The following is a 20,416-nucleotide window of genomic DNA, read 5'->3' as shown; positions in this document are numbered from 1 at the left end:
GGTGGTTTGTTTTGTTTTGAAATGGCCCTGCTGTGTTATGCATGTGTATGTATGTATCACACGATATTTTTTCTTTGCTATTCCCACCGCAGTCAGTGGCATCGACGAGATCTCCGTGGAAAAAGAAACAGAAAAACGACGACAACAAAATAATTGACAATCGGTGACAACTAATAATCGTGGTGATCACCCCCTTCCTTCCAGTCTGTCCCAACCGGGGAAAACACCCCTGGGGTCGCACACACACACACAAAGAAAGAGAAAGAGAAAGAGATGCCTCAAGATCACGTGAAATGGTACAACGGCTACTGTCAAAAGCGTTTTTTTTTTTTTTTTTCTTTTTTTTTCTTTTTCTGCACAGTAGAAAGAATTTTTCATACACCTCTCTGTGAAGTGTGGGTCGGTGTGTCCTATGTACATATATATATATATATATAAGAGTATCCTGCTCCTCGCTTACAAAAATAATGGTTACATCAATTTTTTTTTTTTTTTTTCCATCAATTATTAATCAACTTGTCAATTGACATTCCTCCTCCTCCCTATTAATTCTCTGTACTTCAACAGTTCAAAACTGATCTTCCCTTTCACACCCCTAGATATAATAATATTTAATCTCTTTCCACACAAAAATGACTGCCACTCAAAGTTACAAATTCGGGACTAAAGCCATTCATGTTGGCTCCGAACCTGATCCTTCAACAGGTGCTGTGATCCCAGCCATTTCCTTGTCCACCACTTTTGCCCAAACCTCCCCAGCTCAACCAATTGGTGTGTACGAATACTCCCGTTCCCAAAACCCAAACCGTCACAACTTGGAACGTGCTGTTGCCGCTCTTGAAAACGGTAAATATGGTTTGGCCTTTTCTTCTGGTAGTGCCACCACCGCCGTGGTCCTCCAAAGCTTGGCCCAAGGCTCCCACGCCATTTCTTTTGGTGATGTTTACGGGGGTACTCACCGTTACTTCACCAAGGTTGCCAACGCCCATGGGGTCAAGACCGATTTCACTAATGATCTCGTCAACGATTTGCCAAAAATGTTGACCAAGGAAACCAAGTTGGTGTGGATCGAATCCCCATCTAACCCAACATTGTCGGTGCTTGACATTAGCAAAATTGCCGAAATCATCAAGGCGTACAAGACCGCCAACAACGTCGAAGACTTGTTTTTGGTTGTTGACAACACTTTCTTGTCCCCATACATTCAAAACCCATTGAATCTTGGGGCTGATGTTGTTGTTCATTCCGGTACCAAGTACATCAACGGTCACTCCGATGTTGTCATTGGTCTCCTCGCCACCAACAATGAAGTGTTGAATGAAAAATTCACCTTCTTGCAAAACGCCATTGGTGCCATTCCTTCTCCATTCGACTCGTGGTTGGCCCACCGTGGTCTTAAGACTTTGCACTTGAGAGCCAGAGCCGCTAGTGAAACTGCGTTGAAGATTGCCAAATACTTGGCCGACAGCGAATACGTCGATGCCGTCAACTACCCTGGTTTGCCAACCCACAAAAACTATGAAGTGGTGTTGAAGCAACACAGAGACGCTTTGGGTGGTGGTATGATTTCTTTCAGAATCAAGGGTGGTGCTCAATCTGCTGCTAAGTTTACTTCGGAAACTAAGCTCTTCACCCTCGCTGAATCGTTGGGTGGTATTGAATCCTTGATTGAAGTTCCTGCTGTCATGACCCACGCTGGTATTCCAGAAGAAGCAAGACAAGCTTCCGGTGTTTACGATAACTTGGTTAGAATGAGTGTTGGTATTGAAGATGCCGATGATTTGCTCGCTGATATCGAACAAGCTTTGAAATCCTCTGCCAACTAAAGTTTTCGAGTTGACTCATGTTATATATATTTTTTTTTTTTTTTTCACCGGTCTATTTCTTTGTTGAAATGTTTTTTTTTTTGAGTATTATAGATTTTGTATAATTAACTTAGACAGTAATTCCTTTTGCAATTGTTGATGTAAGAACGAACGAACAATTCATCTCAGCGATGGAGAGATTTTCGCTTGCAGCGGCAAATTTCCCCCCCTCCCATCATACCTTGGACGCATTTCTGCACAGAAGAGTACCTACCTATAGGGTATATCGATATCAACTGAGATATATATTTATATATATATATATATATGCCATTTATGGCTCACATAGTACGTCGGTAATAACAATTGTTGTATTTTTTTTTAAAAAAAAGTTATACTAACTAACATCTCCAAGGGGACCACACCACACTACCCAGAATTTGGATCCAACTTGGTGGGAAAAAAAACACACTGATATGAAGAATTGATTATTTTTTTGGACGCGCGGGAGTTATGTTTGTTGCCCACTTGAATGGCGATTCCTTTCCTTTTTTTTTTTTTTCTAATGATGGTGGAGGTGTTTGTTTGAATGATCATGATATGATTATTTGATGCTGGATAATGGTTTCAATATAGATGTTCTCTTGTTTCAATTAAGCGTCAGTTGCTTTGTCAAAGAAAGCATTCCAGTTTGTATGCATCATCATCATCATCTCCTCGCTCGCTCGCGCCAGATATTCCCCATCCATTAAAATTCACTGATTCCTGATCTACTGGAATCCCCATGAAGGTGGTAGATGTAAATTTTCTTTCTTTCTTCACGGGATAATGATGGCCATTGCTATGGTGGTGATTAGATTTGCCCCGTGCTTTATCGAATCCATCAAGGATATTATTGATCTTCTTCTTCCACTGAATTCGATCCTTCCGACTACCGGCAAAAACCATTTAAAGAAACCAACAGGAAGAGAATACCAAAATAACTCCATCTTTGATAATAGCCCATCGGTTTAATACCACAATGGATTACAATCGTGTTAATTACAATCGATATCAACTGAAAAGTTGATATCAGGTCAAAACCAAAAAAAAAAATAACAACCAAATGATGTTAAAAATATAATATTATACTCAAAAATTATAACTAAAAATAAAAACAACAAAACAAACAAACAAATAAACAAACAAATAAATAAACAAACAAACAAACAAACACACACAGAGGGAAGGAGAGAGAGAGACCTAAAAAAAAAACATGGATTATTTTTTTGTGTGATCCTTACGATCAATTGGGTATCCGTATCGATCTAAACCAGTTACTCCGGATGGTAATGAAGTACCTTGAGTTTGATTGGAATCATTTACTTGAGTAGTAGTGGTTCCTGATGGTAATGAAGAAGTACCTTGGGTTTGCTTTGCGTCCGACGCTTGGGTAGCAGCAACACTTGAAGAACACCCTGTAGTAGGATCAACCAATTCATAAGCTGGAGGTGGTGGTAAATTGGAAATATCTTCCTCAGGTCTTGGAAAACCAGCGGTGTTTTGGGTAGAAGCAGTAGCCATTGAGCCAGTTGGCACCACTGGAGTGGCAACTGCGGCATCATATTTGGCAGGGGTGGTAGTAGTAGTACTAGTTGCTGTAGAGACAGCAGGAATAGTAGTTGAATGATGGGATGGTGCCACAATGGTACCACTAGTTGGAGCAGCTCCAGTGATAACTGAAGGAGAAGGAGAACCCCCTGGAGTTGTCCCGATAGTGGTAGTAGAATCACTTCCAATGGCAACTGAGCCGCTAGGTTGATTGTTCAAACGGTGTTGCCAAGTGGCATTCTTCTTACTCAAGAATCCCGCGAGTTTCGAAGCTTTACCTCCCAAAGATGGATTCTTTTCATCGATCATCATCGATAAAGAACTGATTTTGGAAGTCAAAGTATTGGTCAAATCTCCCGCAAGATGCTCGTAACTCGAGATATTCTGAGTCTTGTGTGGTTTTTGAGTGGTGGTGGTGGTGGTAGTAGCTGCTGATGCTGCTGATGCTGCTGCTGGTTGTAGTTCATTTCCAGAATTAGCCTGGGTTGGCTGCTGCGAGTGATTGGCAAATGGCACACCAACACCATTGAAAACCATTTCATCTTTTTCATTGGTCAATGAAACCCCACTTGGCACCGCAAACCCACTAAACACTTTCCAACCATCGGTGGTGATTGACACCGTGGTGGGTTTCGAATCCACCCCCGTAGTATCACCTACGGCCAACGTGGAAGCAAGGGCCATGGAAGATGCTGGATCAACCACTCTCAAAGTGATTTCCGCAACCAATGAATAATCCACTTTGATATTACAAGTCTTGAAACCAGCGACCAACTCTTTGGGCCATTGGAATTTATCTTGGGGATAAAGTGCTTGGGGAATGATCGTTTCATATAACGGCTCACCGGCATCCCCGACGCGCACGCGGGCGTCGGACGGTTGCAATTGAGAAATGCCAATGATTTTCGATGGGATATTCTTGTTGATGTACGAGTCTTGGAAAATCGTGTATTTGGTATTGAAAGTTTTTCTAAATTCTTCCCCCAAGATCGTCGAATGCGCCACCAAGTTGAAAGAAATCGCATCGACGGCGATCTTAACGTTCGCCATAGGGATTTTTTGAGATACCATATTTGGAGTAGCAATGCTCGTTAGGAAATGTAAACTGAGGTTGGGGATCGATGGTTTAGGCGAATCAACATTAGAACCATAACCTAAGTTCAAAAACCCTGGGGCCGAATATCTGGACTCCACGAAAAATGGCAACGCCATATCGGTGGACACGGTCAATGGGAAGTTCATTCTGGTGAACCCCACTGGCATGGACCCCGGCGAGGTCAACAGCACCGGCAGTTCGAAATCCATTGGAGCAAACTTGAAAGGTTGGGTCACTCTAATATTACTCTTAAAAGTACCTCTTTGAATGGTGGCTTTAACAAAATAGTGGATCCCACTTTTTTCGGCATCCGAAGAGTTCTCAGATTTGCCCTTGCCAATGGAATTCATAGATGGTGGTAAAGGACAGGAAGTATGCTTGATGGATTCGGCATTTTTATTAATTTGTGATAATCCACTGGTGCTCAAAGAGAATTTGGAGGTCAAGCCTTGAGTATCAATCAAACAGTGATTCTTGAGAGGAATTGTGAATGAGAAAGGGTACAGGTAACGTCCTGGAGATAAAGTGTATTCTTTGAAAGATCCGTTGGAATGGCCTCTGTCGGTGGTGGTGGTGGTGGTGGTGGTACTTGGTATTTGTTGACCTGGATAAGAATTGATGGATTGGGTGTAGCGAGGCAATTCACTGTTACCGGTTAATTCTGGGGTCGGGAATACTTTGACCTTTTGGTACAACACTTTATGGTTTTCAATGGCCACCACTTTTTCAGGGTTTCGATTACGTCTGGTTTCACGGGTCCCGGTGACGGTGGAGCGTGATTCGCCTTCAAGTTTGACGGTGATTTCCAGAGTGGAGAGAGCGGTGGCAACGTTGATGAGAACTTTACCTTGGATGGTATCGCCTGAAGTGAAAACGTTGGAGGCACGGATTTGGTTGATCTCAATCAACACATCATTGGTTGTAGGGAGATCATTGGGAGTAGCGGGTTTTGGAATGGCAGCAGCAGTAGCAGGTTGTTCAGAGGAAGTAGCTGATGGTTGTGTTGAAATAGTGGTTGCTTGTTGTAAAGGAGGAATAGCGGATGATGATGATGATGATGATGATGCCACTGGATTACTGGCTGGAGGAGGTTGGATAGGATCAACTGGTGGTGGTGGGACAGTCTCCTGGACAAGTTTGGTGTCGGCAGGCAAGGCAGGAGAGGTACACATATCTATTGGTTAGTTAACAACGTCAACGAATATTGGTGTTCCAGAGGAGATGTATAATCAAAATAATATATATATATATTATTATATACAGAAACAATTTGTAGTAAACGGATACACGGCAGACAATAAATAATCATGGCTGTGTGTCGCCAGTACGAAACGGAAGCCTGGGCAACTCGGCAAAGTGCGCAAAGCAATGCATTTTGTATCTTGCTGGCACCTATTATTAATGGGAGGGAGGGGGTAGGTATGGTATGGTATGGCATATAATAATATATATATATATATATATATACACATATAATAATATATGCCATTAAATAGCGTCATAAATTTGCAATAACATTTACAATATGTTTGTAGAAGGTGAAAATATGTTTGTAAAGAGAAATATGTATAGAAAAGAGAAACGATAATAATAATAATAATAAGATGCATTTTCAAATGATCACAACCAGCTACCTTCCTAAGGACCATACTTTTCGTACAAATATCTCAATCTGGAATAGTAGATATCGAAATCCATGTAACCAACTCTAAACCATCTTCCGCCGCCATTTTCATCGACAAACTGGGTTCTGGCGTGGGCAAGACGCCTATTGTTGAACAAGATCGCTTCTCCTTGTTTCAACAACACTTTGAATTGGTTATCTTCGTCATTGATGAATTTTTCAAAGATCTTGAGCCCACGGTGGAAATCACGGAAGATATAACGGTCACCGGTGTCCTTGGCGGAGTGGTATTGTTCCAAGTTTTCCCAATCGGCAAATTGGCCCATTTTTTTCAATGGCGAGGTGATACCGTACTCGAATGGCGCCTGGTTTGGAGGAGAGTAATTGACTTCACGAATGAATGGATGGTTAGTAGAAGGATCAATGTGGTCGAGGTCTTCGACAATCATTGGACGGGTGTATAAGAACTGATGCCCTGATTTGGAGATGTAGCGGAAGTTGACTGGGGTATGACAGAGGGCAGAATAGCAGTGAGGGTCGGTTTCCTGCACGTACTTGGCGGCGCTGAAAAGATCGACAAAGATGTTTTCGCCGCCTTCGGTGACGTTGTTTTTGATGGCTTCAAGGACTTTGATGGCGGGTGGGGATTCGTAGAAAAGCAAATCTTGGTGAAGATGGAACATTTTGTTGGAGGTGACCAAGTTTTCGGACTCTTTTTTCGACACCACGTCGAAGTAACGGCCGAAAATTGTTTCTTTCAAGTAGCCGATTCGAGAGGCGATTGATTCGAGAGAAGATTTGCCGTATTCTTTGGTGCTGTTGGTTGGGATGTCTTTGACAATACACACCCCGTAGTGGTTGAGGCCCTTGAAAGCCTGGTGCAATGATTTTTCATCGTTGATAAAGTTGTCGTAGGCAATAACCAACGAGGATTTCTTTTTTTCGATTACTTGGTTGGTCCAAGGTTGTTCGTCTTCCTCGTAGAATTTGCCGGATCTTCTGGTGGCGCTGGTGGAGTATTTTCTCAAGAAGGACTCGGGGTAAGTGGAGACGTTACCATCGTCCCATTCGATGGTGATTGCTGGTTCAGTGCCGCTGGTGGTGACGGAGGGAGGGTTTTTTGGGGCGATGTTTCTGGCGATGGAGCCGGTGCTGAACAATTTCAACCCGGTGGCGGTTTCTACAGAGTCGGGGGTCTGACTGGCATCTCTGAGGAAAACGTTGGAGTAGTTGACGATGTCGGGGATTTCTCTGTTTTGGTTACCAAGGAAGGTTATGCTGGTGACTCTGTCATTCCAGAAGTTAACTTTGAGAGGCATATTTGTAAGAAGGATTGATATTTGACAGGAGGGGAGGGGAGGGGAGGGGATGTGATTATACGATATGAATATGAAGGTGAGTGAGAGTGTGAATGTAATGATAAATGTAAGAAATGTAAGAAATGGTCGCAGGCAGCAGGGGTTAATTAATTATCGTTGGGTGATGATGATGATGATTGATAATAATAGCAATGATGATGGTGGTGGATGGATGGGGATGACCAACCTGCTGCACACACCACACGTGTGGATGCATGGATGGATGACACAGCGTAAGTTAAATTCCCCGCCTACATGTGACACCGGCGTCGCATTTTGTCATACATAACTCTAATAATAGTAATTGCAGAGAGAGACAGAGACAGAGACAGAGACAGAGAGAGAGAGAGAGACAGCCATCTGTCATCTGTCACCGATCATCATAATTGCCACTCTTTCTTCTTCTTATCTTATGAATGCATAATCTAGTCTCGCTTTTATATATATATATATATATTATATTATTATCATTCTGGCAAAGGGTCTTGTTGCTGTTTTTTATTACACTACTCACGTAGATTTCTAACTAGCTAGTTTTCTTTTTTTATTACTGGCCTAAAATCAAAATCAAAATCAAAATCAAAATCAATTGGCCAAATATCATTATCATTATTATTATTATTATCATTACTGTCTCTGTTGATTATTGATTGGTGAGCGTTACTGTTAGTGTCACACCCCCCGCGTCTGTTATTGTTTTTTGTTTTGTTTTTGTTTTTTTGCCCCTCTCCTCTGCTTCCCAAATATAAACACAAATATAAATACAAATATTAATACAAATATTAATACAAATGATGACGTGACGCGTCTGCTGGGACCACCACATATTATTATTATTATTAATATTATTACTATTATTACTATTATTATTATTATTCATTGATTTGTGAGTGATTGGAAGATACCAAAGTAGAGCTCTGTTGGCCCTGGAAGGATGTTGCTGCTGCTACAACTGTGCGTTTGACTAATTAATTAATTAATTAATTAATTAATTAATGGGTGGGGAGTAAGTAAATAACTAAGTAAGTAAATAACTAAATAACTAAATAACTAAATAACTAAATAACAAAGTAATTCTCGTTCAGAATGCTGAAACTTTGTAAACACCGCAAAGTAAGCGAGTGCCAGGCAGGGTCACCCGGTGCAACACCCAAAAATCCTTGTTAGTTCTTCTTCTTTCCTACCCACCACCACCACTACTATCGTATCGTATCGTATCCTATTCTATTCTATTCTATTCTATTCTCCCTGGGTCTCATCTGATCTAAACTATCTATCTATCTATCTATCTACACAGACTATACTATACTATACTATACTATACTATACTATACTATACTATACCCCCACTAACCATTGCTGGATCATCTTAACTCTTCCAACTGGTCCTCCTCCTCCTCGCACCGCCAATTCCCGTTCCTTAAATCACCTCCTTCCAAAAGTGGTGTGTTCACTAAAAATTCCTAATTTCTCTCCTCCCCCTCATTTTCCCTTTTTTTTTGTTTTTTTTATTGTATCTTTCACAAGAAAAAAAATAGTAGCCTTCCATCATATTGAATAATATCTTCCATCTTAACTATACAACGATAATATATAATATTATATCATATTATATTATATATTATATATATCTCAGCCAATTATTATCATCCATCCACCCACCCACCAATCTAAAGGAATCTAAACCGTCCGTCCTTATGTTTACCCTATAGATAGATAGACAGATACATACATACATACCATACCACCTACCTCTCTGTTCTGTCTACCACAATATTTCGTTCACCATCGAAATCACCAAGATCATCCATCCATCTCATTCATTACTATTCCCCACCCCCCAACTAAATGAATTCCGCAATTCTGGAAATAATTCAACCAACGGCCATGTCAGATCATCAGTCTCATCAACCACAACGCCTACCTCATCATTCTCATATCCCTCCACAGCTTCAACTCGCAACCCCAATAAAACAGGACATCGCAACAACATCATCATCATCAGTAACATCAGTAACCCCTACCCCTTCGTCTGCCACTTTCCCAATGATCAATCACTTCCATAACCAATCACAAACCCCAAATGACCTGGCCATCAATCAATCTCTGCCAGATCAACATCCCCCCCTTTATATTTCAACCTATTCCGGTGTCGACGTTTACGAAGCATACATCAATGGCTTCCCCCTTATGCGCCGATGCTCAGATGACTGGGTCAATTCAACCCAAATTCTAAAAGCCGCAAAATTCCCCAAAGCCCAAAGAACCAGAATATTGGAGAAAGAAATCCAAACCGGCAACCACCAGAAAATCCAAGGCGGTAATGGCCGTTTTCAAGGTACTTGGGTCCCGTTGGAGATCGCAAAACAATTGGCAGAAAAGCATGGGTTAACTAAAGAATTGGAAATCGTGTTGTATTATATCCCTGACCCCAATAACCCTTTGAAAAGAATGAACAGATCACTAAAACATAACTCAGCTACCCCTTCGAAAAGAAAGAAGCTCAACAATGGCAATGCTTTCACCAACGAAACTCCCAGTAAATCCGCAAAATCTTTAGCCGCCAATGGTGCTTCAAAAAAACAAATCGCCTCCAACAAGAACGGTTCTACTTCTCAATTATCAATATCATCTAACAACTTTTCCACGCCTCATCCACAATCTACCGGCGGTAACAATTTATTCATGATTTCCCAAGGCCTCACTCCCCAACAACAACAACAACAACAACAACAACAGCTTCATCATCATCAACAACAACTAAATAACCAGGTGATTGGTCAAGTATCAACCCCGGTTAATAATGTGGTTCCCGGAAACTTCCCTTCCTTAGCCGCCGCCCCCAACACTTTTATGAGCTACGTTCCAGTATCTCTGAATCCTCTGAGTGCAACAACTCCGCATTTCTCACAATTTCCACCAACCGTCCATCAATTTCTCCCATCTCAAGTAGCCACTCAGGAATCACACTCTCAACAACAACAACAACAACAACCTTATTCACATCAAGCACAACTACAATTACAACAGCAATTTCACCAGCAGCAACTACTACAGCAGCATTTTCAACAACAACAACAGCAGAGGTTTCAGCAACATCAAGAAAGATTGACAACAAATGTTCCTAATGCTCAACCAAATAAAACCTTACAACCAAATGAATTGGGTTCAAATTCTAATGGCGGTGCCATTCTCCGCCCACCATCCATGGGCATTGACTACAGTAAACACTTGATTTCTTATTTCAGCTCAGGAGCAACCGCATCAATCCCTCAATTCGTACTTAACCCTCCCATGGATTTCAATCTTGACGCCCCTATCGACTCAGAGGGCCACGCTCCCCTTCATTGGGCGGCAGCTATGGGCCATTTACCCCTTGTTGCCGCATTAATATCCCATAATGCTAACCCATTAGTGCAAAATACCCTAGGACTCAACCCGTTGTGTCGTCTTGTAACTTTCACAAATTGTCATGAGAAGCAAAATTTCCCCCAAATATTGGAATATTTGAAAACATCATTGTACCAACCTGACGGAAATAACCGATTGATCGTTCATTATTTGGCGCAATTCTCAGGAATCAAACTGAAACGTGCCAGTATTCAATATTATTTCGACCATATTATGCAAGAAATATCCTCTGCTAATGAGTTTTGTAATACTCAAATGTTGAGGTTGAAACGTCAAGAGATTTTGAAGCTTCGTCGCGGGCGTGGCGAAAAATTGGCGATAGAAGACGTGGTATGTGATGTCGAACAAGAAAAGAATAGTTTCATACGAATGATATTGAACCATTGCGATGTTCATGGTGATACTCCATTGCACATTGCAGTCAGACTGAAAACCGAAAGAATGATTAAGAAATTGATCAGTGCTGGCGGAGATGTCATGGTGGAGAATATCGATGGTGAATCATCGTTGGACCTATTGGGCCAAAGCGGTCTAAAAGTGGAGCTGATATTGGGAGATATTTCTCAATTTCGAAATGCTAGAGCTTCGCACCAACCTCAAACGGCGGCAGCGGCGGTGGTGGTGGGTCCGGGTGCTACTTCTGAATTGAAAGCGGTCAACAATGAGAATTCTACTTCTGATGTTAATATAGATATTGGTAATCCAGCTTCTGAAATATTGAATTCTGCTTCTCATCCAGTGGCTGCTAATTTATTCAAATCGCCAAAGGTTCCCAACGGACTATTAGATGATTACAACAAAGAGAATTTTTTCCTAAAAACCCCAGAAATTACCCAGATACCCGCGCAAAATATGAGACTCAACGGAATCGATGATAGGATTCAAGATAAAACGATAATTGATGATGAAGAAGAAGAAGAAGATGATGATCATGATCATGATCATGATAATGATAATGATGATGATGATGATGATGATGATGATGCGAATAATCCTTCTGATAAGAAGAAACTAGTTAATACCCAGGATCTTCTTATTAATCGTTCGAACCTCACAATTTCCGACTCCAGAAAATCAAACTCTCTCGAAGTCGATAAATCAAATAATTCCTTTGGAATCATCTCGCCAATGAAAAAGATCAATTTTGATGATTCTGTGATGTCCGTTGCTGATGCAACCATGCTCAGTGTTAGTGGTTCTAAGAACACGGATTCCAACCTTAACTTGACTTCAGTAAATGATTTTGCGTCTCCTTTGAAAAGATTAGCTTCCGATGTGTTTGTTGGCTCTGATCTTGTCAACTTGAACGGCAATGAAGGCATAGAAAAGGCAAACAATAAACACCATTCTGGTTTACTAGAGGGTACCCCGACCAGAATTATTGGAGCCGCTACAAATAATGAAAATTCCGTGATCATGCAAGAAACCGATCCTGCTGAAGAACAAAAGTTGGAATCCGGCTCACAAAATATTGTTGGACATGAATTCATTTCCACCATCCAATCTAATAAGTCAGTTATTAATTTCGCCACTCCAAATCAACGGTCACTTCCTCCTACCACCACCACCATCACCACCACCAGGCAAGAAAAATTCGTTAGCAGTGAGGGTGATTTTTCCTTTGCAAAGTTCAAATCGGTGTATCTTACACAGCTTTCCCTTCTTGAACGTCATATGTCAATCGATCGTTCCCAATGGGATTCTCAAGCTCATGAAGGCTCGTCACTTCTTGAAAGAGTGTTGCAAGATTTGCAAATCACAGATGGGCATATCAGATCCAGATTGGCTAACGTATTTGATATTAATGACAACAATGATAGTCAGGCTTTGAAAAGGGTATTAGGAGCTCAGGACACCGATGATGATGAAGAAAATATATCAACAACGGTGCGGCCGCGGAAAGATCTGGAAAGTGAGAATCCATTCTACGTTAACGGGGTCAACAAAGGTGAAGTGGCCCTAGCTCGCGAGTTGAAGGCAAAAGTCGAGGTCAAGGAAGTGGAATTAGGCCAAATGGAAGAAAAATTGTATCGTATTGTGGAAAGATCTCAGGCCAAGACCTTAGCAGATTTGGTAACCTCAGAAGAATTGGAGGCGAATGCATCATTATCCAATTCTGATGCCACGGATTCCAAAGAAACTTTGGAGAAGAATGATATTATGGATAAGGGAACTCCTGAGGAGCGAGTGTCTTTATTATTAGAACTTACAAAGTTACAAATGATGAGACAATTAAGAGTTCAAGATTTGGTGGCGAAAATGGTTGATCATACAGTTAGCCGCAAAATGAACAATTATCGGAAACTCATTGGTATTTCTTGTGGCTTCAAAATTGAGTCTATTGATGATTTGATTGATGGTATTGAGCAGGCGTTGGTATCCAATAGTGAGGCTACCCAGATATAGTGAATTTTGTGATGATTAGAAAGTCTTTGAAGTTATTTTCTAATTTAGATGTTTCTCTTATGTTGTTGTTCTTTTTATTATTATTATAATTATTATCATTATTATCATAATTATTATTGTTACTACTTTTAGTTCTGGTACATGGAACTTTTTTTTTCTTTTGTATTTATTCATATACGCTATATTCTACTTTTTTTTTTTCATTGAGGTTCCATTTTTTTGTTTGTTTATTTTCTTTAGAGATGATTCATCATCTATGATTTCCTTTTTTTTTTTTTTTTTTTTTTTTTTTTTTTTTTTTTTTTTTTTTTTTTATTTTGTTTTGTTTTTTGCTTGTCAGTACGTATACTCAACACTCAATTTTTTTTTTTAATTTGTCCCCCTCTATTTTCACTGTTGCATGTTCTTTTTTTTATTAGTGCATATTCCAATTCGTGATTGTACAATAACGTTATTTTGGTTCTAGTTTGATTTATCAATTTTATTATTATTATTATTTTTCAGTATTCACTTGTTTCATTTCAGATGGTAGTAGTGTGTATGTTTTTTTTAGACAAAAAAAAAAAAAATTCTTCTTCTCATATAGCGAGTATGAAAATTATTTAGTTAGGTGTGCTGCTACAAAAAAAATATAATAATCATAATAATAATAATAATCATAATAATAATAATAATGTACAATTGTTTTATTTCCCCATCTCTATAATATACGCAGGATATTTTAATTCTTGGTTCTGTTACGACCTCTGACTTTTGGTTTCTTATTACTGGTGAATCCACTATTGATCCCGACATTTGGTCTTTTTTTATCCTTCTTCTCTTCCTGTACTTTCTCTTCAAGTTCCTTTTTCTCCTCCTCGGCGGTCTTTGGTGGGTATTTCACAAACTCCTGTTCTTTCACTTGGTATTTCCAATCGCTTCTTTTTCTAATGAACATATCCATTTTCCAATTCTTCCACACCAATCTCCCATAAGTACTTTCTTTGACCTTTTCTTTTTCAGCGAGCAATTCACCACAAATCTTTTCTTTATAATTGGTCATCTTGACGGTATAATCCCAAAACTTATCGACGACATGTGACCCGTAAGCATTGCACGATAAGTTGGCGAAATGGCCCAAGAATTGATTGAGTAATCTTCTTCTGGTGAGGGTATCGACCCCATCAACTTTCAACACGCTTTCCACCACATGCGAAAACACCCCATGGTAACACATTTGGATCAACCGTTCTTGCGGTAATTCAATACACGCCTCGACCCCAGAATTCAATAACCGGGCGTCGTAATCGACCAATTTCTCGAAAAAAAGCGCTCTCCATCTTTCTTCGGCGGTGGGCCAATCGTCGTTGGTGTTTCCCAATGTCGAAGTCGATAATTTCAAAATCCCTTCGACCATATTGGTATTCTGATCGGAATATTTCTTGATGATTTCGTCAATGATTTCTTGTTGTTTGTAGTTATTATGTTTAGCAGAAGCGTCGATGATCGCTTTACCCAAGTCCAAATTTATATCAAGAAGCTCGCTGATATCGGGGATGAACTTATCCAACATTTCTTTGGCTTCGCCTTTTCCTAATTTGAAAAGCAACCCTTCGACCACGAAAATCCCGGTGTTCTGTCTTCTAACAAGCTTATCAATCCGATCTTTCATGTACAACTTGTACAACCGGTCGATATTCTTTTGCACCCCGTATTTCACCACCGCTTCAAGGAAATGCGACCCCACGGCATCACTCAACAAGTATTCGACAAATGCCCCTTCTTGTTGATCACTTTCGTGGCTGGCTTCAAAGAAAATAATGTGATAGAATGGTCGATCTCTGGCCACCATCCCTTCGATTTGAATGATCAATTGTATCACTGGAGACGCGATTTTTTCAATCGCCAAGTTTCTCAACAGTCCGGTGGTTTGTCCTTCCTTGATGGTGTTTAATATCACCGCCAACTCTTCTTTGAACCCTGCGGGGATTTGGAAACTTCTGGCAAAATCAGAATTATCCTTGATCTCGATCATTTTTCTCGCGACTTTGGATTTCTTACTTCTAAGAACCGAAGTACCCACCGTGGTGGAAGGTAATTCTTTCCCTGCCAAAATAAGTAACAACACTCTGAGGACGTGCGAGGCGTATTGATGCGAGATCATTTCTTTAAGGTATGGCTTGTACTCATTGACCATATATGTCATAATCGATTCCATGGACGCGTATAATTCTTCTTCTTGTTCTTCTTCTTGTTCTTGTTCTTCCTCCTCATTATTCGTTTCATTGGACTCTCCCAAGATTTCTTGTTCCACCAACGATGCTGCTCTAATGAATAAAGTTTCCAAACAATGCGAGGCATATTTATGATGGGCCAACGCCACGAAATGGCCGGAAAAACTTCTAAATAATCCTTTAATTTGTTTGGCATCACCATTCAAAATCAATCTCTCAATTAATTTGGAACATATCTGATTCGTCACCAATTTCAATTCTTTGCCTTTACTTTCCATAAACACACTGTTGACGTAAAGTTTCTTATCTTCATCGTTTTCAAACATATTGAGGTTCATGGTGCTTTCGGCTTCTTTGAAATAAGAACTTTCAGCAGAATCCACCAACCCATAGAATGGGGTTGGGACTTCCCCAGCAGTGGATTGCTCTACCGCGGAAACTTCTTGGGAAACTTCTTCAACCGCTTCTTCTGACTTCTTTGGTTTCTCGGATCTTCTTCCTCTTACTTTTTTAGCCATTTTATTTTATTTTTTTTTGGTGATGGTGGTGGTTCTGTATTGGCTATTGACGTTTTTATCAATAAGAAATTTCTCAATTAAAAAAAAAAAAAAAAATTTTTTACTGTGTGATGAGGTTACTGGGGTGTGGCACCCTGGTGCATACAGCCACCCCCCACAGCACAGCACAGCACAGAGGGTTTTTCATCAACATGAACTACTTAAGATCTTGTTGATCTATTTTATATTTTATTCTACGAGTTATCAAAAAAATGGAAAAGAAAAAAAAAAAAAAAAAAAAGAGAAAAAAAAACAAGTAAGAATCATTATACGAGGTGGGTAAGTCTAGAAATGAAATATTTGCATTCTATGGACGTTTTGTTATTGTACTATAAGCTGCAACCCTTGATTGGTCAACTTCGAGGAGAACAATACCACATGGTCTTCTTGCTGACCATCCGTAGTCAATAGTGGTGTTATTGTTGTAGTAGTAGTAGCAATAGCAGTAGTGGCTGGCGATTTTATATTGCCATCAATTACCGAAATATTCGTGGATGAATTATGTAAAATCCTTCTCAATCCAGATATGTAGCTTCGATTACCATTACCATTTGAATCATCGACGATATTCTCGAACCCTCGCTTGGCATCCCACACCGAAAACCCGCCAAATCTATGATCATTCCTCGCTTCAGTAGTGAGAGTCAGTAACTGGGTCAAATTGACGTATCCTGACCCCGCTGCCTCCGTGGACCCCGGCAACCCCACGTAAACTTTCATGCGTTTATTGGCAAATACCTCCAGTACTGCCTGGGACCAGGTTTGGAAATTGAACTGTTGGTCAACGTTACAATAATTATTATAAAATTGCACAAACAATAAATCGATATCCGCTAATCTAATCGCATCACCAATGTTCTTATCAGGAAACACGCACTGAGGAGCCGCGGTGACCAAAAAACCTGGGGCGAATAGTCTTTTGATTTCTTGGACGAAATCCACAAACCCTCCATGTCGTCCCTTTTCAATATCTAAATCAACTCCATCTATCATCACCCCGGGGAAGATTGTCCCATCAGGATCTCCCAACATATCATGGAACTGGTTAGCCAACAATTTCGCATCCACGGTACTAGAAATCCCGTATTCTCCGTTCTGACCACCAATTGAGATAATGACTTTTACCCCCAACTCCTGGCAAACTTTAATATCATGGGCCATTTCCTCACATGTTCCATCAACGGATGAAGCATCACACCCGTTGCCAAAGTTGTAAGAAACCCCCTTGATTGAAAAATCATTGATGAATGATAGTACGATGATATCCACGTCTTGGGTTTTACAATACGCTCCCAAACTTTTCTGATAAGCTCCTTGGCCCCAGTATACTGCGATGTTAGGGCCATCGGTGGTGTACTTCCCTGAAACCGGCGATAGTCTGTTGAACCATAGAAGGAGGAATAACAATATGTTGAGGTACATTTTGGGGAATGAGCTTGAAGGACGCTAGAAATGAAGTGGAAAAAATACACAAGAAGCTTATTTCCTGCTAAAAAAATTTTGACAGAAAAGGGTCCATATATATATATATATATATATGATAATCCTCGTATGTCAAAAAAAAAAATTGCTCCCATCTCATGCGGCGACATTTGCCAATTATTGGGGAATGAATGAATCTGCGGGCGTCCAAGCATATTTGTTCACGTCATTCCTGAGAAAAATTCCCATGCTTGGTGCTAATAATAATATATTATCGTGGATGTTTTATTTTATTTTATTTTATTTTATTTTATTTTATTTTATTTTATTTTACTTTATTTTACTTTATTTTATGTTATTTTATTTTATTTATCATTGCGATGAGGTGAATATTAAATATTTTAGCTAGATTAAACCAAAAACAAAAAACCATTGGAAAAGGAAACCATGCGCTAAAAAAAAACATTGTAAGCAAATAAAGCTTTAAAAAAAGATTTCGAAAATACTAGATATCATCATCATATTTATAGAAAGTTTGATTGAAATGAAAAAGAAGTGAGACAAAAAGGAGAAAAAAAAACACAAAAAAGAAAGAAAAAAAACACAAATGCAATTTTATGTGAAATAACATGATAATAGATCTTGGTTGTTAATGGCACCCCTCCTCCTCTCTTCTCTCCTCTCCTCTCCTTCAATCGATCTTCATAGTCCCATAAATTTTCTTGACAAAAAGGTAACCAGTGATCGATCCGACTGATCCCAAAGATAAAACCATCAATAAATAAATCAAAAATGAATACGTAAAATATAGCAACGAGGAAACAAAGTCGTAGTGGGATCTCAAGTGCTTCACAAAATAAAATATCGAGTACATCATCACGTAATTGGCCATAGCCCCACCAACGAAAAATGACTTCCATTGCCATCTATAATCTCCATTATTCAATTGCAAATACAATGCAATGATAACAGACTCGCAAACCAAAATTAAAAGTAAGACAATTGTAATGAACAAAAATCCATAGAGATAATAAAAGGAATTTTTCTCAAGCCAGATGACCTTGTAGATGTAGAACAACTCAATATAGAAACAAATAAATGGAATGAGCCCGGAAATGAGGATACTGTTCCAATGCTTCAAATAAAACGGTTGATTAGGCACCATCAGGGGTTTAGTTTGCTTTGATAGCAAAGAATCAGTAGTCTTATTATTCAATTCTCCATTATTATGATTATTATTATTATTAATATTAAATTCATCCATATTTGGCGACGCGATTGGCGAAGTCACAGGAGGTGGTAATAAGATTCTCTGTTCATGCTGTCTGAGACAGTTCTTGTAAGCAATATACCCACCAATCAAAGCCAAAGGGATTTCACAAAAGAAATAAAATACAATCAACACTACTATTGTTCCAAACGGTAAAGCGGTAGAAGATTCTTTGGCCCAAATGAAAAAGTTCAAAAAGAGAACGGTAAAAATGATAAACCCAGCCAATGCAGCCCCAGAATACAATGAGACGTGAAACCAATCATGAACGATATCATCAAATGAGCTATTAATTGTTCTTTTTGACTTGTTACTAGCAAGCTTCAATTTTCTTCTAGGGATCACACTATTTGACCTACCACGACTCAATCTTCGATCACAGAACACAAAATTGTCATAAAAGAAATAAGTAACGTATCCGGCAATTCCTCCGGATAAGATAAACAAGAACGTGGCATAAGTTAGAGTTTTCCCAGGTACATTGTTATCGAGAATTTTGAAGGCAAAAAGAAACACCACGCTAGAAACCGTTACCAATAATTGAATTCCTGCTCCAACAAGAATGCAGAATATCAAGCAACCAGAAGGTGAGCTAAAAACATCGTTTCGCAATTTCCTCCACCCATTCATGCTCAGGCCCGTACTTTCGTCGTCTCTATTGTGGTTCTTAATATCGTTGCGTAGCAATTTTGCTAAAACTAACCCAACAATCACCGAGCAGATTATTGTAAAAATCAATGAATATACCAATGAAAAATAGTGTAGGCTATTGTCTTCTTCTTTATTCATGTATAACTCCCATCGATTTTCATAATTGACTTCAGTTTCCTCACGCCAATACACCGCATAGGTATATGGTACCAATATTCCACCGTATACCGTGGATATTAAGCTATCACTGAGTTCAAGTCTTTCATAATTATTCAAAGCACCAGGACATTTTTCGGTAGCGACACTCTTGGGATAAACCTCAAACCCCACAATGGAATAACCGTCATTTGCTTCTCGATGGAATCTTATCAAAATCATTGCATGGTTGTTCAAATAATATTTACCATTTTCCATAAAGCCAATAGGGAAACCCGGCCTATAAAGCTTACTAAGATCTTCGGTGTGGATCAAGGTGGTGGCGCTAGGTAAACCATCGATGATCCATTCATTTGAATAATTCTGCTTTATCAAGTCTTGAGCTTTTCTGACCCCTTGACTACTTATCAAGGTCACGCAGGTTTTGGCACAATCAGAATCATCCTTGAAGGACAATTGGTAATCAGATTTCACAATTCTATCTCCCCTAAATATTTGACCTAAAGACAAAGGAACTTGTGATGTCGCTTCATTGGCGGAACAAGTGAAGGGAAGTTCATAATATGAATATGGAAGTTGGCTGTTGTCGGATTGCACCTTATTTATGAACAAATCAACCTTATCGTGGTCTTTATATACTTTAGGACCATGGACAGCTAAAGAAAAAAGAGAAAAAATTCCCCAGTTAGTATTATTATAGCACAATGTTGCTCCGAGACCTCTTGCTCTCATCCAGATCAATGATCATACACACACAAAAAAGGGAGTCCTTGGCAGACCAGAATATGTTGTACCAAGAGGGCCCCTAGTGTGACAACAAGCGATGTCCTCATAATAGCAATGCTCGAATCACAATA

The 20,416-nt window shown here is 39.6% G+C and overlaps 8 protein-coding genes across 8 annotated transcripts; 3 read left to right on the top strand and 5 right to left on the bottom strand. All coding sequences in view use genetic code 12, as the record gives it.

Moving 5' to 3' along the window:
- Window positions 1-632: 632 nt before the first annotated feature.
- Window positions 633-1,826, top strand: CYS3 (cystathionine gamma-lyase CYS3; the record flags this gene model as incomplete). Its single annotated transcript, XM_064998886.1, has 1 exon — window positions 633-1,826. The coding sequence occupies one exon, from the start codon at window positions 633-635 to the stop codon at window positions 1,824-1,826; it is 1,194 nt and encodes a 397-aa protein (XP_064854958.1).
- Window positions 1,827-2,636: 810 nt separating this feature from the next.
- On the top strand, window positions 2,637-2,819 carry DASC09_052860 (uncharacterized protein; the record flags this gene model as incomplete). The annotated part of the gene is made up of 1 exon (XM_064998885.1): window positions 2,637-2,819. The coding sequence occupies one exon, from the start codon at window positions 2,637-2,639 to the stop codon at window positions 2,817-2,819; it is 183 nt and encodes a 60-aa protein (XP_064854957.1).
- Window positions 2,820-3,065: 246 nt separating this feature from the next.
- DASC09_052850 (uncharacterized protein) lies at window positions 3,066-5,663 on the bottom strand (the record flags this gene model as incomplete). Its single annotated transcript, XM_064998884.1, has 1 exon — window positions 3,066-5,663. One exon carries the CDS (start codon window positions 5,661-5,663, stop codon window positions 3,066-3,068), a length of 2,598 nt encoding a protein of 865 aa, XP_064854956.1.
- A 466-nt stretch (window positions 5,664-6,129) lies between these two features.
- On the bottom strand, window positions 6,130-7,434 carry DASC09_052840 (uncharacterized protein; the record flags this gene model as incomplete). The annotated part of the gene is made up of 1 exon (XM_064998883.1): window positions 6,130-7,434. One exon carries the CDS (start codon window positions 7,432-7,434, stop codon window positions 6,130-6,132), a length of 1,305 nt encoding a protein of 434 aa, XP_064854955.1.
- Window positions 7,435-9,321: 1,887 nt separating this feature from the next.
- SWI4 (SBF complex DNA-binding subunit SWI4) lies at window positions 9,322-13,290 on the top strand (the record flags this gene model as incomplete). Its single annotated transcript, XM_064998882.1, has 1 exon — window positions 9,322-13,290. The coding sequence occupies one exon, from the start codon at window positions 9,322-9,324 to the stop codon at window positions 13,288-13,290; it is 3,969 nt and encodes a 1,322-aa protein (XP_064854954.1).
- A 721-nt stretch (window positions 13,291-14,011) lies between these two features.
- On the bottom strand, window positions 14,012-16,021 carry NOP9 (RNA-binding RNA processing protein NOP9; the record flags this gene model as incomplete). Its single annotated transcript, XM_064998881.1, has 1 exon — window positions 14,012-16,021. The coding sequence occupies one exon, from the start codon at window positions 16,019-16,021 to the stop codon at window positions 14,012-14,014; it is 2,010 nt and encodes a 669-aa protein (XP_064854953.1).
- Window positions 16,022-16,381: 360 nt separating this feature from the next.
- DASC09_052810 (uncharacterized protein) lies at window positions 16,382-17,482 on the bottom strand (the record flags this gene model as incomplete). The annotated part of the gene is made up of 1 exon (XM_064998880.1): window positions 16,382-17,482. One exon carries the CDS (start codon window positions 17,480-17,482, stop codon window positions 16,382-16,384), a length of 1,101 nt encoding a protein of 366 aa, XP_064854952.1.
- A 691-nt stretch (window positions 17,483-18,173) lies between these two features.
- Window positions 18,174-20,291, bottom strand: TMN3 (Tmn3p; the record flags this gene model as incomplete). Its single annotated transcript, XM_064998879.1, has 1 exon — window positions 18,174-20,291. The coding sequence occupies one exon, from the start codon at window positions 20,289-20,291 to the stop codon at window positions 18,174-18,176; it is 2,118 nt and encodes a 705-aa protein (XP_064854951.1).
- Window positions 20,292-20,416: the final 125 nt, after the last annotated feature.

The sequence above is a fragment of the Saccharomycopsis crataegensis genome (genome assembly GCF_037102585.1).
Source record: "Saccharomycopsis crataegensis DNA, jcf7180000000087, whole genome shotgun sequence".
NCBI lineage: Eukaryota > Fungi > Ascomycota > Saccharomycetes > Ascoideales > Saccharomycopsidaceae > Saccharomycopsis > Saccharomycopsis crataegensis.
Note: the sequence above shows the minus strand (reverse complement) of the source record. Positions and strands in the feature narration are given on the sequence as shown.